Below are 24,984 nucleotides of genomic sequence, written 5' to 3'. Positions count from 1 at the left end.
GATGTTTGAACTCGTTCTGATGTTTGCTACCAGGGCAAAAATCAGAGGTTGCCAAAATCTGGAAACTGTAGCCTTATAGGGAATTTAGCTTGCTCACAAAACTATGGCTGTGCAAAGAGAACCCAGCTTCCCAGACAATCTTACATAGCATGTCCTTCAGAGATGAAGCTAATAAAAGTCTAGAAAAATTCTCCGATGGCAACAGCAGGAGATCTGATGCAACATGTTCTCAGTGTTGAAAGAAGTCTGTCCCTGGCACTTAAGCCCCATTCCCAATACAGGACAATGGAAAACTCCCAAAGATAGGATGTACATCTGACTCAAGACAGGCCAAACCTTCACTTACAATTTTACCTCACTTAAAATAACCAGCATCATTTTTTCAAAATTGTGCATTTCTTAAAAGCCCCAACCTGAACCAACCTCCCAGGAATTACAGCTCTTCTTTTCTAACAGGTCCCACAAGAAAAAGATCCCCATGCAAGAGAGAAGGAACTTCAAATTATGAACCTGTCAACATAAGATTCGAACAAATAGCTTTGAAAAATCCATATCTGTATACAAACAGTCAGGTAACATATTTTCCAAGAATTGAATGAAGTTACCTGAGCAGCATCTATTTTCTTTGCAATGGCCTGTTTTGAGTTCGTCATGGCTTCCAGCTTCCTGGCTGCATTCTCCACCTTAGCTGTTAACATATCCAGACCTTGGGATACTTGCTGTGCTTTTTGCATGGCAATGGGTGTGGCACCTTGACCTCTACTCATTAAAAAAACAATATTAGCATTATCTCCCTTTTATTTATGCACATACAAACACACTATTATCTGACATGCTTTAAGCAGGGCAACATCTGTGAAAATATAAAATACAAAAGTCCAAGGAGATCTGGGGGACTCTCGCTTTTGGTCGGAAGCGCCCGGGCGCGACCCACTCCGCGGACAGTGGCAGGTGGGAAGTTTGACTGGGGCGGTACACCTGTCACACCGTAACGCAGGTATCCTAAGGCGAACTCAGGGAGGACAGAAACCTCCCGTGGAGCAGAAGGGCTATGCACAGAGATAATTACAAATAAATACAGAAAATAATTCAAAAGGTTAATGGAATGCAGGCTTTTAGATCTAAGTGACTAGAATAAAATGGGGTAGAAATTATGCTATATCTAAAGATTATACCACACCTCGACCACTGTGAGCAGTCTGGACCTCACACCTTAGGGTATATAGGCATGGGGGGGGGGGGGGGCAATATAAATCTACCCCAATAGTTAAATAATGAGTCAAGATTACACAAACTTGGGTAGTAGTATTCCTTGGAATCTAGAAGTTTATGGGATAATCTGATTGACACAGCGGCACAGTGGTTAGCACTGCTGCTTCACAGTGCCAGGAACTGTGGGTGACTGTGTGGAGTTTGCACATCCTCCCCATGGCTGCGTAGGTTTCCTCTGGGTGCTCCGATCACCTCCCACACTCCAAAGATGTGCAGGTTAAGTGGATTGGCCATGCTAAATTGCCCATTAGTGTCCCAAAATGTGTAAGTTAGGGGGATTAGCAAAGTAAATATGTGAGGTTATGGTGATAGGGCTTGGATGGGATGCTCTGTCAGAGGGTTGGTGCAGACTCAATGGGCCGAATGGCCTCCTTCTGCACTGTAGGAATTCTATGATTCTATGACATTCTCAAGATATTGTGGGGAGAATGTAGCGTAGTGGTAAATTTACTACACCAGTAATCCAGAGGCCCGGGCTAATGCTCTGGGGACATGTGTTCAAATCCCATCATCCCATGGAATATCATTGCAATTCATTAAAAATGGAATATTTTAACAAAGCTAGCTTCAGTAACGGTGATTGTGATAGTCGCACAATCCTGGTTCACTCATGTCCTTCAGGGAAGCAAATCTGCCATCGTTCCCTGGTCTGGCCCACGTGACTTCGGATCCACAACAATGCAGTTCTAAACTGCTCTCTGATATGTAAGCCAGTCAGTTCAAGGGCAATTAGAAATGGGCAAAAATTAATTTCCAATAAAAAAAATTAAGACAAATAAATATCAAGAGAAACTCAGGATAAATAGAGAGAAACGTTCTGTTGGTTGGGAAAAGTGGATTTGGGATATTGTCTAAAAGTTAAACAGGCCTTTTGGGAATGAAGTTCAAAAAGATTTCTACACGCAAAGGTTGGTGGTAGGTGTTTGGAACTCTCTTCTGAAAATGGCAACCAATGCTAGATAAAATGCTAATTTTAAATATGAGACTGAAAGATTTTTGTTAGCCAAAGGTATTAAGAGATGTGGGACATGAGTAACTAGATGGAGTTAGTTCACAGATCAGCTGAGATCTCACTGGATGGTGGACCAAGCTGAAGGGACTAACTGGCCTACTCTTGTCCAATGTTCCTAATGCACTGTTGTAATTAACTTTGTTCTTACAGGCTACATTCTTGGCTCATTATATTATCATATAGAATTATCTAAATCATAAAGATAAAAGCTTTTAAATCAGTTTCTTGGCAATTCATGTTCACAGCATTTTACTGCTGTGCTATCTGTCACATGGATCATTTTATTACTTTAATTTGACAATGCCTTTAAACAATTTATTTTAATAAATGTTTGATAGGACAGAACTTTGAGTATTGCTGTAAAAGAGACATACTATCAAAACTTTTCATCTTGCAACCATCAGGACAGACACAGGATAAGCCAAAAGCATGTATCATCTTCTCATTGGAAGTATACAAAGGGTCGGAGGTTAGATGTCATTTAATCATGGATATGTTTCTCATGGAAATGGACAAAGATGTGAGAGCTGGGCCTAGAAAGAATGCTATAGCAATGTCATCTATTTGGGCAAACATGATTTTATTAAAACTGAACTCAACTGCATGCGTTGCTGAGTTCATTCAGTTCAATTAATACAAATTCAGACATTGGCAGTGCCAATATAATTAATCTTACCTGGCACGGAGCTCAGATACTTGATCAGTCATCTGGCCCAAAGCCTTGGTGGTGCCCAGAATTTCTCTCCGTTCTTTGCCTGCACAAAGTTCTCCAACCTTGCCAGCTTCATCTAGTATTTGTTTGATAGCCTGCTCCCCAGCATCACCTGAAACACACAACAAATCTGTTTAACCTAATAGATAGTCAACATTCTCGTTATAAGTAAAAGAACATATTTGACACAAGAACAATTTAAGATATTGGACAAGCCAAAATCTTGAATTTTGACTTGATATATTATCTCAGTAACAAAACAATTTAATTACCTGGAGGTGCATTTGGGTCACTTAGCCAGTTTTTGGCCTGGTTTAGCTTTGAGTCAATCATAGCCAGAGCTCTTCTCATAGTTTCTGTATCCTGTTGGATTGAACATCAGTTAATAATACTATATTAGTTTAATGAGCAAAAGAAAAAGAAAAAAACTCCATTCAATCTGGCACAAGTTGGTCTTCAATATCCTTACATGAAAAACATGGGCAGCACGGTGGCTCAGTGGTTAGCACTGCTGCCTCACAGTGCCAGGACCTGGGTTCAATTCCAACCTCGGGTGACTGTGGGGAGTTTGAACATTCTCCCCGTGTCTGCGTGGGTTTCCTCTGGGTGCTCTGGTTTCCTCCCACAGTCCAAAGATGTGCAGGTTGGGTGGATTGGCCTTGCTAAATTGTCCCCTAGTGTCCCAAGATGTGTCGGTTAATCGGGATTAGCGGGGTAAATACGGAGGGTTATGTGGATAGGGTCTGGGTGGGATGCTCCTTGGAAAGTCAGTGCAGAGGCTATGGGCCGAATGGCCTGCTTCTGCACTGTAGGGATTCTATGAGAATATGGATTCACATATCTTGAACTCTTTTTTATGGCCAGAAGCTACAAGTTAAATAGTATTTTTTTATTGCTCTTTTGAATCACTCTGCAATTCAGGAATAGAATATGAACAGGCTTAGTAAGTCCTGAAGTAACAGGTGTTTCTTATTATGGAAGAATAAATCATTACACTTAACATGAATGGTCTCAAACCAATGCAGCTGCTGTCAAACTAACTTTTAAAGCATAACAGAGTTTCTGATTACAGAGACTCTTCCATTGAATATCGTACTACATACCACATAAGCACAGCCAGATTACAGAAGATGCATGGTTAGGTGTCGATTTTAGTTTGTTTATGGGAAAGGCATCAACTATATTCAACACACTATTATGAATTTTAAGAGCCCAGGGAAATCAACATCAGTCCCAAACTGTAAACAGGTTATAACATACCATTGTTATACAATAATAAACAGGGAATTCTTAATATTTTAGCACTTCACGAAAAACAATTTTCTAAATCTTTAAGATTTGAAAATGCTGCAGATAATTGACAACAAGCATCACAATATTTTATTACACAATGCACATTGCTCCATCTGATGAACCTCCTCCATGATAAATAGGAAACTGGATCAGCTTTTTGGACAAAGAAATTATTGGCAAATTATCTGTCTGTAAAATCTCTAGGAATCAACTGAGAACCAATAAGGAAGGGAAATCAGTTTATTTCCAATAACCTTTCAAAGAAGAGGAAGTTTATCATCAGCAGGAGATGGTCATAACATTATAAAGTGTGCATGCCTTTGAGAATCAACAGGTTAATACCAAAGCTGACAGTCAGGTTCCATTTCCCAAGATAGAACTGTGCAAACAGGGGCACATATTTCTACCGCCTTTGGAAATTACCAGTTAATTATATCTCAATATCAAGTGTGATTTTAAAAATAAAGCTACATGCCTCCTCATTACAACGTCAAACTGCTTCCAAATCTCCAACCCCACCGAGTAAGCCGATTTAATAACAGGCTATGGACAATATCTCCTCCAAAGTGACCCAATCACTGCCTTGCAGATAAGCTTCAAATCAGCCGAAACCAACTCCGGCACTGCCTCCATGGGCTTGTCTTCGAGGAACAAAACATCTGCAACTTTTCCACCATTCCAGTGTCAGAATTCACCACCTTCAAACCGAACAACACCATTTGCAGGGCATCAAGGACAAGTGCAGCCGCTGGACCTCAATCCTGGGGGGGAAACTCCCGAGGTTAAGTCCTATCCCCAGCACCTTTGGGGAACCATGTCTCTGCAGCATTGTAGCGGCAAAGGGGCACATCATTTATCTCCTTGCTCCCCCCACCCCCGGGAGTATAAAGCACCACGTCTGAATGTCACTGCATGAGGCAGTGCAAATTTGGCACTGGGGTCCTGAGGGGACCCCATCTGGGAGTCTCTCTCTTGTGGGACGGGTGGAGGAGTTGAGGTCTCTGGCTGGGGGGTTGGGTCACCCTCACGTCTGCATGTGCGTGGTGTGGGGGGGAATGTTCCTTTGTGCTGAGGGGTTTTGGGGTATTACCCTCGCCAGCAGGGGTGCCATGTCCATTTTGGGAGGGGGTTGCAGGGGGCGGTCAGCACAGAGATTGGGGCACCCTTTAAAAAGATCACTGCGAAGCCAGGCTGGTCAGTGTGATTCCTGGGATGCATAAATTTAAATGCTGAAGGTGGGAGAATCCCACCTGATGGGCGCTGCTAAGCCAGTGGGAAACAGCCCAGTTTTCCCACTGGGGGAACACTTAAGACTATCAACAGGTGAATTGCGCCCCATATAATTTGGTGTACAAAGCCCTACAATCCGACCGCTCGTGTTCTTGTCAAACTGCTCAAATCCCAACATGACTTCAAGATCCCCACCTCTTTCCAAAATCCCTCAAGCCATTCCCCATCTAATGAGCAATCTCTAACAGATGCTGCACTCCCCAAGCACTGGATTATGCCTGAGTAAAGTTGTGAATATTCATAGAAACATACATAGAAAATAGAAGCAAAAGTAGGCCATTCTGCCCTTCGAGCCTGTTCTGCCATTCATTGTGATCGTGGCTGATCCCGGCTTCCCCCCATATCCCTCGAGTCCAAAGAGCTATATCTAATTCCTTCTTGAAATCACACAATGTTTTGGCTTCAACTGCTTTCTGTGGTGGCAAATTCCACAGATTGATCATACTCTAGGTAAAGAAATTTCTCCTCACTTCAGCCCTAAAAGGTTTACCCGTTATCCTCAAACTATGACTCCTAGTTCTGGACTCCTTCACCATCGGGAACATTCTTTCTGAATCTACCCTGTCTAATCCTGTTAGAATTTTATAAATTTCTATAAGATCCCCTCTCACTCTTCGAAACACCAATAAATATAATCTCAACTGCCATCACAGAATCAGTCTGGTAAACCTTCGCTGCACTCCCTATATAGCAAGAACATCCTTCCTCAGATACGGACATCAAAACTGCATACATTACTCCAGGTACGATCTCACCAATGCCCTGTTACAGTAAAACATCATTATTTCTATTGTCAATTCCTCTCACTATGAAGGTCAACATACCATTCGCCTTCTTTACTGCCTGCTGTACCTGTGCTCTTATTTTCACTGACTGATGCACAAGGACACCAAGGTCTCACTGAGTATTCCCCTCTCAATTTACATCCATTCAAATAATAGTCTGCCTTCCTATTTTTGCTACCGAAGTGGATAACCTTACATTTATCCACATTATACTGCATCTGCCATGCATATGCCCATTCTTTGCATCCTGCTCACATCTCACCCTCCCACCTAACTTTCGATCATCTGAAAATTGAGAGATAATACAGTTACTTCCCTCGTCCAAATCATGAATGTAATGTTAACAGCGGGGGCACCCTGCCTGCCAATCCGAAAAAAACCTATTTATTCCTTTCTGTCTGCTAAGTGGCTTTCTATCCATCTCAAGACATTACCTGCAATCCCATGCACTTAAACTTTACATTCATCCAAAATCTCTCCTTCACCATGCTCCCCACCTCTGAAAGTCACTTCAAAATCCTCCCCTTGTATTTTGCTAAACCAAACCTCAAATGTCCAATCCATGATTAGTGTCACTCTTTTAATTCCATCATGAAATGCCCAGAGTTGTGTTCTGCATGAATATGGTCATGCGTGGTGGCACAGTGGTTAGCACTGCTGCCTCACAGCGCCAGGGACGCGAGTTCGATTCCTGGCTTGGGTGACTGTCTGTGTGGAGTTTGCACATTCTCCCCGCGTCTGCTTGGGTTTCCTCCGGTGCTCCGGTTTCCTCCCACAGTCCAAAGATGTGCGGGTTAGGTTGATTGGCCATGTTAAATTGCTCCTTAGTGTTAGGGGGATGAGTAGGGTAAATGTGGGGTTACGGAGATAGGGCCAGGGTGGGATTTCGTCAGTGCAGGCTCGATGGGCCAAATGGCCTCCTTCTGCACTGTAGGAATTCTATGACTATTGCCAATCTAGATTGTGAAACATCTTAATAAATATTGACATATTTCATTCAGTACATCATTAGCTGCAGAATGATGAGCACACTAAGCTACTGCATCAAATAATATTGGTGCCCCTTGAAAGTGTTCTATGGACAAAAAAGTCCCACAGCCCTAATGAAACACAATGTGGAGTAGCAATTTGTATTGTGTGTACACATCATTCACAGGCATGAGTTCTAGCACTATAGATTCTCTGCAATGCTTCAACTTTCAAAATTCCTCATGTGACAATTTAATTCAAAATTTTAATAAACTAGACAAATCTTCATATATCGTGTTTAAGGGGATGAGAGAACTCAGCAGATTAAATCAAAGGGGAATAAAATCCATACATTCTTCAGGTTAATTCAATTTCATTTTCTAGTATCTTGTTCTGCAGAAGCATTTGACGTCACTCAGTATATTCCAATATCAATAATCAAACACAAAATAACAAAAAAAAACACTTGTTTATATAAAGTATTATCGCTTGCCAATTTGTTTTTCATACATTTTATTCTTTAGGAAATCAGCTTAGTTGGCAATATAACCAATGAATGCTATTTTAAAAATTCATTTTTATGCTCTCTTAAATAAGCTTAAATATTTGCCAAACTTAGGCTAAATGGAACCCATGAAGTCTCTCTTGGCAGATCTCATTACATTTTTACACTGTATCATTGGCAGCAAAAGGAAATGTAGCTCATTATTGTGTAGGCAAATTGCATTTTGCAGAAAGTTCATCTTGTGATTATTAAACAAACCAGGCCCAGACATTTTTGTGGTATCTGTTCTTTTCAGGCATGACCTTCTTTGGTCAAACATGCAAAATATTCTGGTGTAAGCTCCAGTCCATTCATCACAACCAAACTTGCGCTGTGACATAAAAGCAGTGCTCATCTTTTTAATGAAAGCATAACATGTGCAGCAGCAATAAAACACAGGAAAGCATCTGGTTCTTTTCCAATGGACAAAATAATACGCTTATAGATGCTAATAACACAAATTATGTAGCTTTAACATATCTTTGCTCCAAAACAAATCTGCATCAGTGTTTAGATTATAAACCAGCGCACATCATTTATCTAATTTTAAAAAGATTAATCCAATTTTGGGTTGTGCAGAGTTTGAAATATCTTTATGCCTTAATTTGACATTGTTTCTATGACTGTACATAGCCTGAAGGACAGATGGAATGGGACAGGAATTACTTGGATTAGTGGCCAGTACTAGCAGTAAGAAATAGTGGTGGCAAGTCCTGAGACATTTCATAGTTTTGATTTTAAAAATTCATGGAAATGCATAATGGTTAAAATGAATGCAAATTCAATTAATTCTAATCACTTGTAATCAGTGGCCGGAACTCTTCAGCCGTTCATGCCGGCAGGATTTTCCGGTTCTGCCGACAGTACACCCCCATCCACGGGTTTCCCGCCGGCATGGGGTGACATCAATGGGAATTCCCATTGACAGTGGCGGAGCCAGAGAATCCCACTGCTAGCAAACAACACATCACATCCCACCGACAGGAAGCACATGGCTGGGAGGCCGGAGAATCTCACCCAGTATGCACAAAAACAAAGTAATTCTAAATTCCACTCAACATCACTCATTAATTTCTCCCAAAAAGTTTACATTTCAATTTTAGCGTTATTTTAATACAATAAAGAATTTTACAAGAAAAGCATGTTGATTAATGATCAAAATACCTGCCCAACATTGTGTAAAAGTTATTATACCTAAACTTTGTGCAGAGCTATGTTTTTCATAGTTTAAACGGTTAACAAATTCTTTGATAATTTTAAAGGGTTTTTAAAAAAAAAACCATTATTCTTGAAACTAGAGGGTATCAAGAGTGGATGAAAGTATAGTCAAAAGACAAAATGGTACAACAAGGAGCCCCATGTATTGAAAGGCTCTGTCCGGAGTGAAACTGGGACAAAAACTGTTTGATCTCTTCCCAGAAATACAACCTAAATTAATTCAGGCCACTTTTTGAACAATGCTTACAGGATTTCAAATTGTGAATGTAAAGAGACCTAATTACAACTGCTTCTCAGGGTTGAAAAAATGATCAAACATTGTCATTTTAAGAAGTAGAAACTTGGAACACCTTTATCCTGTACCTAATGTGCAGTAACAGCAAATAGAGAGCTGCAGCTGGCATTCCTCATTGTGGAGCACGAGAGGGACAGTGACTAAGCTTATAAAATCATGACATTGCATTTTGTTTCATCTAATTCTTACTAAAAAGGATTAATTATTTCCAAAACATTTTGAACTTTAATGACTTCTCTTTTCATTATAATTAAATGAGAAGTCAATTTTAGTTAGCTTCAGCAAAATCCAAGCATTAATTTGAAGTTTAAGCACACTCGACAATTGACAGATTGAATAGAAATTGCTCACACCTTTTATACACAGACATTAAAGTAACTTGCCTAAAGGTAACACTATTCCACATGTTTTAGTACTTTCAGCCCATTGTGTCTGTGTCAGTTCTTTGAATGAACTACCAATTAGCACCACCTTGCTCTTTTCCCAAGATCCTGCAAATGTTTCCTGTATAGTATGATTGTAAATTCTGTTCAAGTATCTATCCAATTCCCTTTTGAAAGTTACTATTGAGTTTGCTTCCTCCACCCTTTCAGGCAGTGTATTCCAGATCATAACAAGAAGTTTTATGCGAGGTGAGAACTAACTTGATCCTTGACCATTGGTCTGATTACATTCTTGATTTCTCAATAGCTGTTTGGCTGACAGCCCTCCTCTGTGACAACTTTGAACAGAAAATACTCCCACAATGTTATATGCTGCTGTTTCGAAGCAAACACAAGATTTTTAAAGTGCTTTCTGCATGAGTACTGAATAACTTTTTTGGTGCACAATAAATTTTGTATAAATATTTGATGCACGAGCATATAATTGTGTAGCAATTTGTTTTTGTTGGAGTAGGGAAACAAGACGATCACTATGTTTAGTGGCAGTGTGAACCATTTAATTTAAGAACATAGGAAAAGGAGTAAGCCATTCAGCCTATCAAGCCTGCTCTGCCATTCAATTAAATCATGGCTGATTATCTACCTCAATTCCCCTTTCTTGCACTATCTCCATATCCCTTGATGTCATTAGTCTCCCGAAATCTATTGATTTCTATTTTGAACATGCTCAATGATTGAGCCTCCACAGCCGTCTGGGGTAGAGGATTCCAAAGATCCTGCATCCTCTAAGTGAATAAGTTTCTCCTCATCTCAGTCTGAAATTATTTACTCTGGTTTTAGACTCATCAGCCAGGGGAAACATCTTGCCTACATCCATCCTCTCCCACCCTGTAAGAATTTTATACATTTCAGTGAGGTTATTCCTCATTCTTCTAAATTCTAGAGAAGATAGACCCAGTCTCCCTAATCTCTCCTCACATGACAATCCTGCCATTCCAGGGATAAATCTGGTGAACTTCCATCACACCCGTTTTTTTCTACCGAAGTGAATAACTTAACACTTATTCACATTATATTCCACCTGCCATGATCTTGCTCATTCACTCAGCCTGTCCAAGTCTTTTTGATGCCACCTTGATTGCATCCTCCTCACAACTTACATTCCCACCCAGTTTGGTGTCATCAGTAAATTTGGAAATATTACAACTGGCCCCAAATCATTTAAATACATTGTGAACAGCTGTGGACCTAACAATGATCCATGCAGTACCTCACTAGTAACAGCCTACCATCCTGAAAATGATACATTTATTCCTATTCTCTGCTTTCTGTCTGTTAATGATCTTAATTGCATCATATTCTTTGGATGTGGAGCTTCCATGATGGCTTTCATCTTCTTTGGTGCTTTATGTAGCCTTTTGTTATTGACAACATGGCTCAATATTGCATTGAAGTTCAGGAAAAGTCAGATTTCTCTTTCTTGACATGCAGGCTATGTACTAGAAGACGTTACAGCATTGCTTCTAAGTTGTCAAATATTTCTGGGCACTTGTACCAGTAATCAAAATATCAAGTTAGCATTGTACGCTGGGTAAACCACTAAAAATTTGGTCCATTGACTGCTGAAACAACACAGGTGCTGAAGTGATTCCAAAGGATAATTGTTTGTACCGGAAAGGGCCTTTATGGGTAACAATGGTGAGCAATGGCTGTGATTTGGTTGTGACCTTCATTTGCAGGTAAGCTGGGGATAGGTCGATTTTACTGAACTTCTGCTCTCCTAATAGGCCAAGCAGATCCTCAATCTGTGGAAGTGGGCACTGATCCACACCGGATTGATGGTCATCTTAAAATTCCCACAAATGCGAACTACACCATCCTGTTTCATGACAGGCACTATTGGTGTAGCCCAGTCACTCGTGGTAACAGGTTCCAAAACACCAGTGTTGACGGGTCACTAACTCCGATTCAACCTTTGGATGAATTGCATATGGTACCACTCTCTCCTTGAGGCTTTCTGGTTGGCTATTTGACTTGATTTTGAGTTTCACTTGCACTCCTTATATTGAGCCAAGTGTTTCTTTGAATACACTCATATCTGTTCAAGGTGCGCTGAAGGTTGGTCTTTGCATCGACCAATAAGTTTACAGTGCTCCAGTCCAGCTTGATCTTCTCCAGCCAAGGTTGTCCAAAAAGAGCCAGGAAATTTCCTGAGATCACGTGGAGAGGCAGCTCTGCCATTTGTCCACTCAGCTCCACCCTGACCATGATGTAGCCTTTCAATGGCACAATTTCTTTCGTATATGTACTTAAGATTACACTTGCTGGCTTTAAGGAAAGATGCTTTAATATCTGTTGATATGTCATCTCGGGGATTAAAGATATGGCAGCTCCTGTGTCAACTTCCATTTTGACTGCTTGTCCATTCAGCGGAGGGATTACCCAAAATTGGTGTGATTCACCTTGAACTGATAACAGTTTCAACCTTAGCTCCTCACCAGGCTCCTGAAATGTCTCTTCCCGACTGCTGTCATTCTCGACAGCCATGTTATAAATTCTTTTCACTGAATTTGTCTTATTCGCCTTTTTAAGTGTGTCCGGGTTCTTTTACTAACCGTTCTTTTCAGGGAACGCTGATCCCTTCCAATAAGCTCCTGCAAAGTGGCCACCCTTGCCACAATTCTTGTACTGGCTGTCCTTGCTCTAACAGTCAGCCGGTGAGTGACCCTCTGACCCGTTCTGGTACATTGACAGTATGCTTGCAGTTGGGCAGGCTTCCTCTGGGTGGAGCCCATCCTATGCACTCTCGTGTGCCTGTTCCCAACTATGAAGCCTCTCCAGCTGCAAGTTCCATTGAGACTGTATTTTCAAGAGCTGTTCTTAAGTTTAATATGAGAGCAAGCATCACTGGATTGCCTCATTTCATAACCCACAGACCAAGCAATCGCACAGAGGGTAATCCAATGATTCACCAAACTCACAATATTTTGTGAGATGCTTTAAAGCTCCTATAAACTGTGAAATGTTCTCATTCTCTGACTGATTTCTTTGATGAAATCTGAACTGTTCTGCGATAACCAGCAGCTTCGGCGAATAATGTTGCTCAAGGGTTTTGTAACCAGGCTTCTTTGGCTGGACCAAATTGAGAATTTAAATAGCGCTAAGAAAGGTTGGGACCACAAGTTCCGGTGGAATTTTATTTGCCTGTTCATAATACTGGAATCTCTCCACATAGAAGCTCCAAAGTTCAATTTCCTGATCAAAACAGCTTATGGTGCCAAAGTGACCACCGCTGTTTTCCTTGCAGGCTCGAGGAACGATGCGGTACTCCCCTCAGTGGCTTCGCTTATGCTTAGCTCGATGGATGATTTGAGAACTTAACCAGATTTCACAGCAGACTAACTCCCGATTTAAACACCATACAGAAATTACTGCCAGACTTTTCTTCTTCCTCCTTGCCGCGTGCAAGCTCCATGGCTTCTATTCAACCCGGCCACACTGCCAACTATGGCCCAACCGCTTTATTCTCCAGTAAGAATTTGTGCTTTTGTTTCTCTTCCTTGTAGCTCACCGGCACCCTCGACGTTGCAAAGTTTCTCTGTCACTGAACCTAGTCAACGTCTGAATCAAATCACCGATGTTCGAGCTCCTCCCGAAGTTGCAGTTTTAAAAGAAGAAAATTGTTTTTACCCCGTGTTTTCTCCATTGTTATATCATATGAGGCTGGGGGTACAATAACTGTACTACTCAATAACTGGAAGGGCAGCATGCTGGCACGGTGGTTAGCATTGCTGCCTCGCAGCTCCAGGAACCTGGGTTCAATTCCAACCTGGGGTGACTGTGTGTGGAGTTTGCACCTTCTCCCCCATGTCTGCATGGGTTTCCTCCAAGTGCTCCGGTTCCCTCCCACACTCCAAAGAAGTGCAGGCTAGGTGGATTAGCCATGGCAAATGTGTGGGGTTACTGGGTGGAAGGGAGAACCTGTGTGGGATGCTCTTTCAGACAGTTGGTGCAGACTCAATGAACTAGATGGCCTCTTTCTGCACTGCAGGGATTCTATGGTTCTATTGAGGAGGTACGCAAGGGTTTTAGCAGAAACAGCAGACAGATTTTATTTAATGGATGGTCATAGTGCAAGATTCAAAACCCATTTGCTGGAATCTCGTGGAGACCTGGATGACATCATGGAGTGATCACATGACAGTCCAAAAGGCCATGCCACCACACAGTAACTCCCCAAATACATAACAGCATTCATATTCCTTTTGCTTTCTTAATCAGTTTCTTGGACATCCTTTGCTGGGTTCCAAATTGCTCCCAGCTCTTTCGGACAGTTCCTGCAGGCACAATGGGCCGAATGGCCTCCAGTTTCACTGTAGGGATCCTATGGTTCTATGGCTTACCATTTTTTCTGGCATCCTTATAAGCCACTTCCTATGATTTCATTTAATTATTAACTTATTTTGTTAACCACAATTGATTTACCTTTCCCTTTAGGAATTTGTGCCTTAATTATTTTCTATTCTGATCCTATTTAATGCTTGCCTACGCTTCATCTGTCTTCTATTTTTGCTTTTTACTTTTTTTACTTCCTTCTACCAGTTTTGCCTGCGTCAAACCTCACAGGTTCCCATCCATTGATCTAATTTAAACGCTCCACAAAAGCACGAGTGAATTTCCCTGCAAAGATCAATTCCTAGTCCTGCTAAGATGCAGCCTGTCCATCTTTACAGGTCCCCCCTGCCCCAGAGCCAGTCCCAACATCTCAGGAATCTGATGCCCTACACAAGTTCTCCAGTCATGTGTTCAATTGCTCAATTTTCCTATTTGCATACTCACAAGCACACGGGACTGGGAGTAATCCTGAGATTACTGCTTTAGAGGTCCTGCTTTTCAATCTCCTTCCTAGCTTCCCGAAATCTGCTTGCAAGTCCTGTTCCCTCTTCCTAACCAAATCATTAGTATGAACGTGGACCAGGACCTCTGGCTGTTCACTCTCCCCTAGAAGAATGTCCTGTAACCGATCCATTAGAGGAGATGCAGTGTATTTTGCATATGATTGGAGGCACATATTTCAAAATGTTATACAGTATCCACATACTGGTTTTTTAAAACAAATCCAGTAAAATCAGAAAATAACAAACTCTAGTGTCAATAACAAGTTTTTAAATAATTGTATGTCTTGGGAGTGCCTCTGTTTCATGAAAAAAAGTTTTAATAATATTTGGCTAAAATCTAGAAGAGCTGCATGTTATTCATGCAACAAATCAGTCATGTATTTCAATGCTGTAATAAACTATTTAAGTTTCAATCTATTTGATATGACCAGTGAATGAAGCAATCAAAGCAAATCATTTGATTCCAATTTCTATCACTGTTGTGGGTGAACATAAAAGTCAACTTCTGTCTCCATTCCTTTAATGTTGGATGCTTATATTTTCGGTTAGAAAGGTAATACAATCATTGGACCAAAGCCACACAAAATCTAATCAAGCACAATCATAGCAATGGATTAAATTATGCTTTCCAATACTTCAGAGGCAAAAGAGTTCTCATAAACACATACTGATAAGTAGTAAAAGGATAGTCAAAGGAAGGGTTGGATCAATTAGCGATGAAAAAGGAGGGGTCCTTGTGGAGGCAGCAGGCATAGCTGAGATACAAAAGGAATATGGGGTGCCATGCAGCGTCTTCTCTAAAGAGGATGCTGTCAATGTCACAGCGAAAAAGGGGATTGTAGAGATATTGGATGGGATAATAATAGGTAAAAGAGATACTTAAAAGCTGGGCAGTCTAGGAAATAGAAAAGTCACCTGATCCTAGGGTAAACAGAGAAATCGTTTTAAGGCAGGTGTCAAAAATGACAACACAAGGATAGAAAATATGCAGCACCTAATGATGATCTGGACTGCAATGACTGAAAAGATGATGGAAGCAGATTCAATAGTCCCCAGAAGGGAATTGGGTAAATCTTTGAAGTGGGAAAGTGTTCATGGTTAGGAGGAAAGAGAAAAGAGATTAGACTAACTGGATAGCTCTTGCAAAGAGCTGACACAGTAAACAGTGCCAAAACGCCTGCTCTGTGTTGTTTCGTTTATGATAATGATATTGAAGGACAAATAAAATAACGTTGACCAGATACACAGGAAGGGTAATTACACTCCGTTGACTCATTTTCCACTACTGCTAACACACATTAATTTCTGTTTACTATCTGCACGATTTTCATTTACTTCTCCTCCACTCCTAAACATTTTTCCCTCATCACCTCTCTTTAACGTATGAACCATATCAAGACATTTGTCTTTGCATCAGCAATGCTCAAATTACTAATATGACCGTTTTTTATTTGGAGGCCTGTCCAGTCAGAACAAGCAGGGTGTTCAACAGTGGGAGGTGCCACACCCATGCCCAATTCTGTTATCAGCAGACATCAACACAAGCACATTTCCAAGAGTTACCACTTGACAACAGTAGGAACCGTGAGCGGTTTCCTCACAACAAGCTTGGGGAGCCTGAGGACACCTCGGCTAACTGCAGCACTTATATAGCAACTCTTGCCTTGATTAAGAAGCCCAGCACAAACTTGCTGTTCTAACGTGGTTCAACACCGTGCCAAGTTATATTTTAGCCAATGAATCAGAAGACCTAATTCTTGTTAAATGTAATTCAGGTTAAGTACTGAAAATAACATTGTGACATTGAAAATAATGCCTAATGGAGATTATGTTCAAGCTTTCTTATCCCTCCAACTTCCCTCCCTCTCATTTTCACTGGGAAAGAACTTTATTCGAAGAAATTTTAGAGGTAATGTTATAATCTGCTCTGTTTCAAAAGCTTTAAGGAGGCATGTTCAAACTATGGGAGGCCTGTGGTTTAAAAGCCTCAAACATGTGACCTAACAGCAAGTTGAATTTTAAGAAGTGTTCAGCATGTGCTAGCCATAATGTTATTTGAAGCAAACTGCACCACACACCAAGGCGGTAACAGCATTCATTCAGGACATGCTTGAGCAGAAAAACAAAGAAAAACAAAAGTGAGCTTACCTTCTACAAGGAAGAATGAAGAAGAAACGAGGAAGAAAGTAAAAATAAGATGCTTGTAATGGTCTCAAAGAAAAAGAGTGCAAAAGAAAGCTTCTAAAATATGTAATGTTTTGACCACAAAAATACAGCAGATAATTTACAATCAAAGATTTTCTGTGGTTTGAAACATAATTTCAATAATACTTACCAAAAATATTAAAATATAATCAGTATATCTGGCTACTTGTCAAACTCTTATTTGCACAATCTTTTATGAAGTTATTTTAGGACCAGCTGATTGATGCACAACAGATGAGAATACATACACCACTCTGTCTTGAGGCAGGCACATTTGTGGAGAGACACACAGAGATAGTGGGCAAAATAATTTCATTATATTCTATTACTTCAGACAATATCAAAAGATGAATTGGAATTCTATTGTAGTTTAACATTGAAATTTGATCCCAATTTCTCATTCATCTCAGCATTCCAAGTAAATAAGAAAGGGTTCAGAAACTGCCTACTGTTTGTGGCCCAAAGAAATAAATAAAAACAGCCTTAGTGATGAAGCAAGATTCAAGAAGTGAAAACAGTAAAAAATGAACCAAAAAATGTCATAGATAGATCATACACTGTAGACATCCATGTACAGATATGGACACATAACCAGAACCAACCAATAACTGTCCCATTGAAAACAATGTACAGTATTGTATTACACTTCAATAGACAAGTAAATGAAAACTTCACCACAAAATATACTTCTTCCACAGTACTTGCATTATGAGTTACCAAGATTCTCAGACATACCTTACTAGCCCAAGCATCCTCATCCCAGGACGTTAGCTGCAAAACACGAATGATTTCATTGATTTCAGTACTCATCTTTTCCACAGTGAAGTTACGGTTCTTTAGAGCTTCTTCCACTCCTTGGCTTTTAAACTGCTTCGTAGTCACAAAAATCTTAATGGCTGCAAAATGAAAATGTAAAACTGTGTCACATAGGGCAGGATCTTCAGCCTGCATTTGCCGATCACAGGAATGTCGGCAGGGTCTCAATATCTGGCGAAACCCGGAAATCGTGAAACTCACCAGAGATCACGACTTCCAATTTTTGCCACCCTTCACCAAAGATATCATCAGGTTCATGCCCACAATGGCGTGAACCTGATTTACAAATGTTACACTACATTACATTACTAAAGAACCTCCCCCCTAACCCCCCCCCTCCCCCGATACTGAGCCCCTTCCATATTTTCAAACCACGACTTTACAACAGGTTCACCTAGATATGAACCTGTCATGGGGGTCCTTGGGCGCATAAAGGTTAGTATAGCCCCCGGGGAAGAGGGACATGGCCAGGCAGTGCCCTGGAAATGCCCCCTTGGCACAGGTGCCAATTTGAGTCAGGGCAGTGCCAGGGCAAAGCCCATTGGGAGTCTCATTAGTGGGGGGGGGGGGGGGGGGGGGGGGGGGGGGGGGGAGATTCATTTCAATGTGGTGGAGGGCAGCAGTGGATGTGGGAGCTGGGGATTCTGGCGATGGCCTTTTGAGGTGGTGGGAAGGTAAGGGTGCTGGCACTATCTGCTGGAGGGGGTGGGGGAAACTGAGGGGGTGTTACTTTTTACTTTGATCAGGACACCCTTTAAACATCTCAGTGCAGCCAGGCTTTGCCAACATATTGAGGCCCCACCCTCTTACATGACAACATGGAACACGCCAACTGTTTTTTTTGTGGCAGTGTGTGTTAAGATCTGGGGAGAAGACCGGTGTATTTCTTGCCGGAACCAACACACTGCCATTTTTGGGTAAGATTTGGACCTTAGTTACCACAATCTGGTACTTGTGTATATAATATGTGCCATGACCATATGTTCCAGCAATTAATCATGGCCTTGATTTCAGCTGTGACTTAACCAGTTTTTGTCAGTTGATACCAACACAGTTATAATTCACATCAGATAACGATGGAAAGACACAGTAAGTTAATGTTTCAGAATGTTCCAAAAGGATTTTGATCCAAAACATTAACCAATTGAAAAAAAATGAACCAGATCTGTATTTTGAGCACTTTGCTGTTCAGTGAACCAGTTTTTATTCAATAACATGGCAATTCCAGGCAGTGTTTTCTGTATAATTTAGTGCTTTTCAATTCCCAACACAAAGTACTGATTATCCACATGAAAGTAACTCACGTTTACAAAACTAAAATCTAACAGATGCAATGCTTTAATAAAAGTTAACTCGATTCTGAGTGCAAAGGAAAATGAACTGTAGCTAAATAAACAGAGTTATGTCATTAGGGCAGACAAATGTAACTCATCATTCTTACGGCATTTTATGCAAACAAGAGCTTCATCTGGGTTTAATTAAAATTGCAATAAGTCAATGACATATAAATGTGGATTCGAATTATGACCTATAACCAAAATTGAAGGCTACAAAAGGAGGAGTGGAGGCATAAAAATGTCATAATTGATTAGCATTTCCATAATTTAATCATATGATGAAGTTCTTCCAGTGCAAAAGTCTAATTCAAAGACAGCATCAGAGATCTGGCTGTTTCCAAACTGAATTTTTTTTTTACCTGAAATGAGTACAGGAAGAAGTTCTTTCACTGTGTTCATGGAGTTGACCAGCATAACCCTGTGCTCTTGATGAGTCAGTTCCTGTTGTCTTTCATCAATCATCTTAGCCATTTTAGTCATTCCTTAATTTTGGCGGGATGGGGAGGAAGCATGAAAGAAGTGAAGAGAAGCGACAATTGGAGTATGTGAAAACAGAAAAGAAAACATATTAAGGTTGCAGGTAGTTAAGACACAAAGAATGAAATGATGCAATGCACACATTAAGAACATCAGCCATGCTAAAACATAAGTTCTACATTTAAATTTCCATCATTTCAGATCTCTTAATGCAGCTGTTAGATAATACTGCTAGGTTCATCCATAGTACACAGTGATACATCTAGCAATGGTTAGATCAAGTGGAAGGTATGGAGTAACTTTGAGGTTTTGTTTTTGCATAATTAGCATTTCCTCCATGCCCAAAGTTGCACTTTACCTCCTCAAAATAATCCATCTCTCAGAAAGATAGGTCAAGAATAGTTTAATTTGCATGTGTTGCTTTAGAAATAACTCAGACTTCAAGAAAATCGAATTTCTAACCTGGACCCAAGTTTTTAGTGTAAGTAACCAAATCCTCCATAGTTTCAACTACTTCAGCAACTGTGAGATATTCCAAGATGCCTTTACAGACACGGATAATTTTACGGACCTGGGGGGGTAAAAGAATTGTATTTTCAAAATACAAGAATCTATTATTTTTTTAAAGTTGCACATGGCACGTCAATCTTTGGCATACTAATATACAGATAGACACAACAAAAGTCATACTCATTTAGTCCAAGAAAAGTGGAACTAGTTTTCATTAATAAATACCTCTGCTTCATCAAATGTCAAGAGCAAGTCTGAAGTTCCAGAGAGAATACCTCTGGAACCATCAATGAGATAATCACGTGCAGGTACAGCATACGGATTGTCTTTCAGCATCTGTGCAGCCTGGATCAACTTTGTGCAGGCATTTTCGACCCTATGAATGATAAGTCAGTAAATTAAGATAAATGCTCAACCAGCCTCTGTATACAATATACAATAATGGTTATTTTACACTTGTCCAACGCCAGCATTTACACTTGAACAGAACAATACCAAACCTATGATTTGGTTCTGAAGATGAGGGGTCAGGAATATCAATATTAGAGGCAAAACCTTTTGGTTGACATGACCCTAACTTGTTCACTTCAATGTTTAAGAAACAAAATTGAAATTGTAAGGTGCCAAAGCAACAGATATATTTTCAAAAAATTTAAAAATAGTTGGAAATCGTACATGAACGTGATCAATGCTAGCTCAAATTTCCTTTTCCCAGTATGGTTTTAGTTCCCTATGTATTTTATCAGCTTTGCGCCAGCCTTAAGATGTGTTTTAAAATAATCAACAAGAACTCCAGAAGACTCAAATTTATTTTCAGTTTGAAAGTAGGTCATACACATCACTACTGATACTAGAAATCAGATACGTTCTATTGTGGTGACCTCAGCTGATGTCACCAGAGCACAGCTAACATTCCACTTCACACACCAAATGAACTACAAACTGCACAATCCACTCAAACACCGACTTGCTACATGATGCTATTCTTGGAAAATGTTTGCACCCCCTAGCAGCCATTGAGCTGCCCTTTGAAGCAATAGTCCCTTACAACTGTAAACAAAATTTTTCTGCTAGCTGTGCTGTCAGCAATTTCACTTAGCAAAGAAAGCCATTAGGAAAAACCACCAGGCTAAGAACAGATTCATGCAACAGCTGAGTACTCCCTTCAGCAATTTTTAAACATCAGTCAATCTCCAATGCGAGATCTTACTCCAAGAACCTGGCATAATACCAAGGAGCTGGCACAGTATCAGATACCTTTCTCTGCTCAATGGTGCCCAGTAATATGAAACAACACCAATCATTACAAAGTGTCAGTATACCGCCTCTTATTTGGATCCCAAAAATATACATAATTTTACTTGGATTACCACAGTGGGATAACAGAAATCTTCATCCACTGCAGTTTTAAATCCTTAGACTGAAAAATTAAATTATTGTTCTTTAAATCTTAAGGCTAGATTCAAGATCCTAAACTCATGCAATTACCCATTCTCATTTCTAGAAAGTCAGACACAGCATTCCAAAACAAAAGTGGCAGTGTAATTACGATGGTCTTCCCTCAATGTCACTCTTGATAATATTGGCACTCACTGGATACTGGCCACAAATTGAGCATTTAACTGCACTATTTTTGTTGCAACCATTCATAGGTTGTTGATTGGATCATTTACTAATGCACATGCAAAGTGCCCATCATCCTTAGACAACTGGGAATCAAACATTTTTTTTTGAGTCATAATTTAATACAATAAGACGACCAAACTATGGAACACCAACTCTGATAAGATTCTAAATTTGGCACAAAAGCTGCTTCGGAACTGACAAATTTAATTTTAATGTGTGTAAATATTTACTCATTGAACAATGGTTAGCTAGGCATTGCATAGAAAAGGTCAGTACATATGTGACTTGCGAAATAATCAGGATTCCTAATTTGGTTGTATTCTCAAATACAAGACCATGACTGACACCACAACTGACAGCACAATATTATTCAAGTCATCAGCAATTGATGACCACATTGAAAAAATTGAACTCGCTAAGCCCAAGTACATAGGTTACATGTTTTGTTCAGTACAAGCTTCTTCAGTTGTATAGGTCTCCCTAAAATATCAATAAAGAAAACACGTGAATGGTTCCTAAAATTTCAATTAACAAGAACATGGAAGAACAGGCATGTAGGAGATGAAGTCAATAAAATTCTGGAAAAATTTTAAAGTATCAATTAACAAGCATCCAGATTACTAACTAGGCGACATGAGAACATTCATTGGTTACTTCCTCTCTCCCGCAACCCATTTACAAATGTGTTTAAACATTGAAGTTTAGGGGATTGCACACAACTTAGAAACTGAACTTCTTTCACCTTCAGAGAAGGTACAAAATGCTAAAGTACTTGCAGTTGCATCAAGATCACAGATAGTCACTCCAACTGCCATTATTTTGTTAGCTTTTCAATCATGTGGAAATGTTTTTTTTTAAGCCTCTGAAGTTGATATGAAACATGCGATTTTGAAAGCTGAAGATCAGAATTTGGGTCCGATGTCCTTAAATGAAAGGAAAGATCAGCTGAATTGAAGAAAGTCCAGCTCCTTCTAGAGATGCGAGTATGACAGCTGTTCCTAAGCTTGCAAAGCCATTTTTCTAAGCCACTGGAAGATAAACATCAGTTGGCACTTCACCTCTTTGTGTGGAGGCACAACTCTGATCACCAGTAATCCAAGTCACATGACTGCAAGAAAAAGCATTTACTTCTGATTAAACTGACTTGGTCTCTCTCAAACAGCTTCCATAAACAGATCCTATACAAACTGACATTCATCCAAAACTCTTGCCACCACATGTTGCACATGCAAAGACCAACGCATCCATCACTGGTACCCTTCACACCTTCCACTGGTTCCTCATTACCCAATGCTTATATTTCAAAATGATCAGATCATTCTAATGTAGTAATGTAGCAAAGGCTTTGTTCCAAATGAAGTCTGGAATCTTCGCAACTCCACTTTGCAGCCTGCACCATCTTCTCTTCAAACGATGAACTAAAGCCTATTCAAACTTTTGCATTTCTCTTGCTACACACCATCATCTAGGTCAAGATCTTCAAAACCCATAACATCCGTCTCATTAATCCCACCTTAGTCACCGAATTCTTGCTCAAGTTCCACTCTTGCCATTGAGATATCTTCTGATATTAAAAAGGCACCAATTAAGTGCAATTTACACTTGGATAAAGGCAGTTAAAAACACAGAAGATAGGTTTACCAGTGTGAAATGGAGATGATCAAATAGCATGCATTAGAAGCTTTTGAGGACAACAAAAAAAAATTTGCAGGTCAAGTGTCAGGTCGCCATTTATATGGTCAGCCTGATGCAGGAATCTTGCGCGCTTTGTGTTAGCAATCACTAAGTGATTGCATAAAGCTGTATTTATATTCAGGATTTCCTACAAATACATGTGAACAGTTGGCAAAACAGTGAACCAGGCTAAACTCTTAAGTAATATCAAGTCGCATAATGGAAGGCGATGTGGCGGTTGTTGGGGCTGGGGGCTGATGGGAAGAAAGAAGTCATCAGTCCAGAAAAAATGAAACCATACCTTTCCCTGCTATAATGTGGAGATGCTGGCGTTGGACTGGGGTGGGCACGGTAAGAAGTCTCACAACATCAGGTTAAAGTCCAACAGGTTTATTTGGAATCGCGAGCTTTCGGAGCGCTGCTCCTTCCTTAGGTGACTCACCTGAGGAAGGTGCAGCACTCCAAAAGCTCGTGATTCCAAATAAACCTGTTGGACTTTAACCTGGTGTTGTGAAACTTCTTACTGTTTCCCTGCTAAAACAATTGAATCCAATATGATTAAAACAATTGCCGACCCATTAATAAGGTTATTTGTAAGTACAAATGCAACCAACATGAGCAGTCATTCATTACAAGCCTATTATATGTAAATGTAACCCAACACTCACTTGATGAAGGCTGGTGGCATATCCCTCTTCATGACCTGATCTTCAGTAGTCTGTACGGTCTCTTTCCCCACCTGAAACAGATACAAAAACTGTCACTTATAATGTTCACCACAAACAGCTATCACCATACACTCCCATCGCCGTGCAAAATGCTAACGACCAACTGCATTCATGTTCACATAAAGGATATGTATGATTTTAGGAAAACCTTCTACCAACCACATGGTTTTTCCCTGAATTGAGAATGAATAAACCGGCCTGTCTCTTGTTATGTTGGCCTCCAATCATATTGAGTAATAGGTCAGGCATATTAACTTTAAAATCCTAACAGCAACTATCTGACCCAGGTGACAAACCCATGATTTAAAATTGGTTTTAAAACAGAATTGGAAGCAGAGCTTGGAGGAGCACCTGGTGTTGAGAATATTGAAAGTCAAGTATATTGCAAGTATACAGTCATGAGAAAAAGTTGGGACAAAAACAGTGTGCAGATTGAAATTTTGTAAAATATATTGTCAATAGAATTCTCTCCCCCCACCCTTTTGTCCACTTTCCATCACTCACCAGTCCAAACTTTCCCATCTTACATCGACATTAATGGTTGCTGACAGAAACAGGGAAAGAAGATGACAATCATCATTAAATGTGTCAGGAATTACAAATATGTCCCCTGTTTTTGCCTCATTTTTTCACCAATCTTTCTGGAGGCAGACCAAAAACAACTTGCATTTATGTGTCTTTCCCTTGGGAAAAGCATTCCAAGGCACTTCATCCCAAATAAAAATAAAGATTTTATGACAAGTAACCAAAAACTTGGTCAGGGAGATGAGTTTTAATGAGCATCTTAAAAAGGAAAGAAAGTAGTACAGGGAAGGAATTTCTGAGGTTAGTTCCTTTGCCACTGAAGGCACAGCCTCAATGAAAAGCATTGTAGTGCAAGAGAATTGGAAGAGTGCAATGATCTCAGAGAGTTGTAGGGCTGAGGATGTTACAAAAGCAA

General features: G+C 40.2%; 1 protein-coding gene across 2 annotated transcripts in view; it reads right to left on the bottom strand.

The window, feature by feature from the left end:
• The window catches only part of LOC144480263 (vinculin), a 114,588-nt gene that overhangs the window by 37,254 nt on the left and 52,350 nt on the right, over window positions 1-24,984 (bottom strand). For both annotated transcript variants that reach the window (XM_078199579.1, XM_078199580.1), the window contains exons 2-9: window positions 23,985-24,055; window positions 20,242-20,392; window positions 19,969-20,077; window positions 19,389-19,511; window positions 17,612-17,772; window positions 3,269-3,359; window positions 2,961-3,108; window positions 606-759 (exon numbers count right to left, since the gene is read on the bottom strand). In XM_078199579.1, the coding sequence (XP_078055705.1) occupies window positions 606-759; window positions 2,961-3,108; window positions 3,269-3,359; window positions 17,612-17,772; window positions 19,389-19,511; window positions 19,969-20,077; window positions 20,242-20,392; window positions 23,985-24,055 (1,008 nt within the window). The remainder of the gene's footprint in view (window positions 1-605; window positions 760-2,960; window positions 3,109-3,268; window positions 3,360-17,611; window positions 17,773-19,388; window positions 19,512-19,968; window positions 20,078-20,241; window positions 20,393-23,984; window positions 24,056-24,984) is intronic.

Source organism: Mustelus asterias, chromosome 28 (assembly GCF_964213995.1).
Source record: "Mustelus asterias chromosome 28, sMusAst1.hap1.1, whole genome shotgun sequence".
Taxonomy (NCBI): Eukaryota; Metazoa; Chordata; class Chondrichthyes; order Carcharhiniformes; family Triakidae; genus Mustelus; species Mustelus asterias.
The sequence above is the reverse complement of the archived record's forward strand: the minus strand, read 5'-3'. Positions and strand labels throughout refer to the sequence as shown.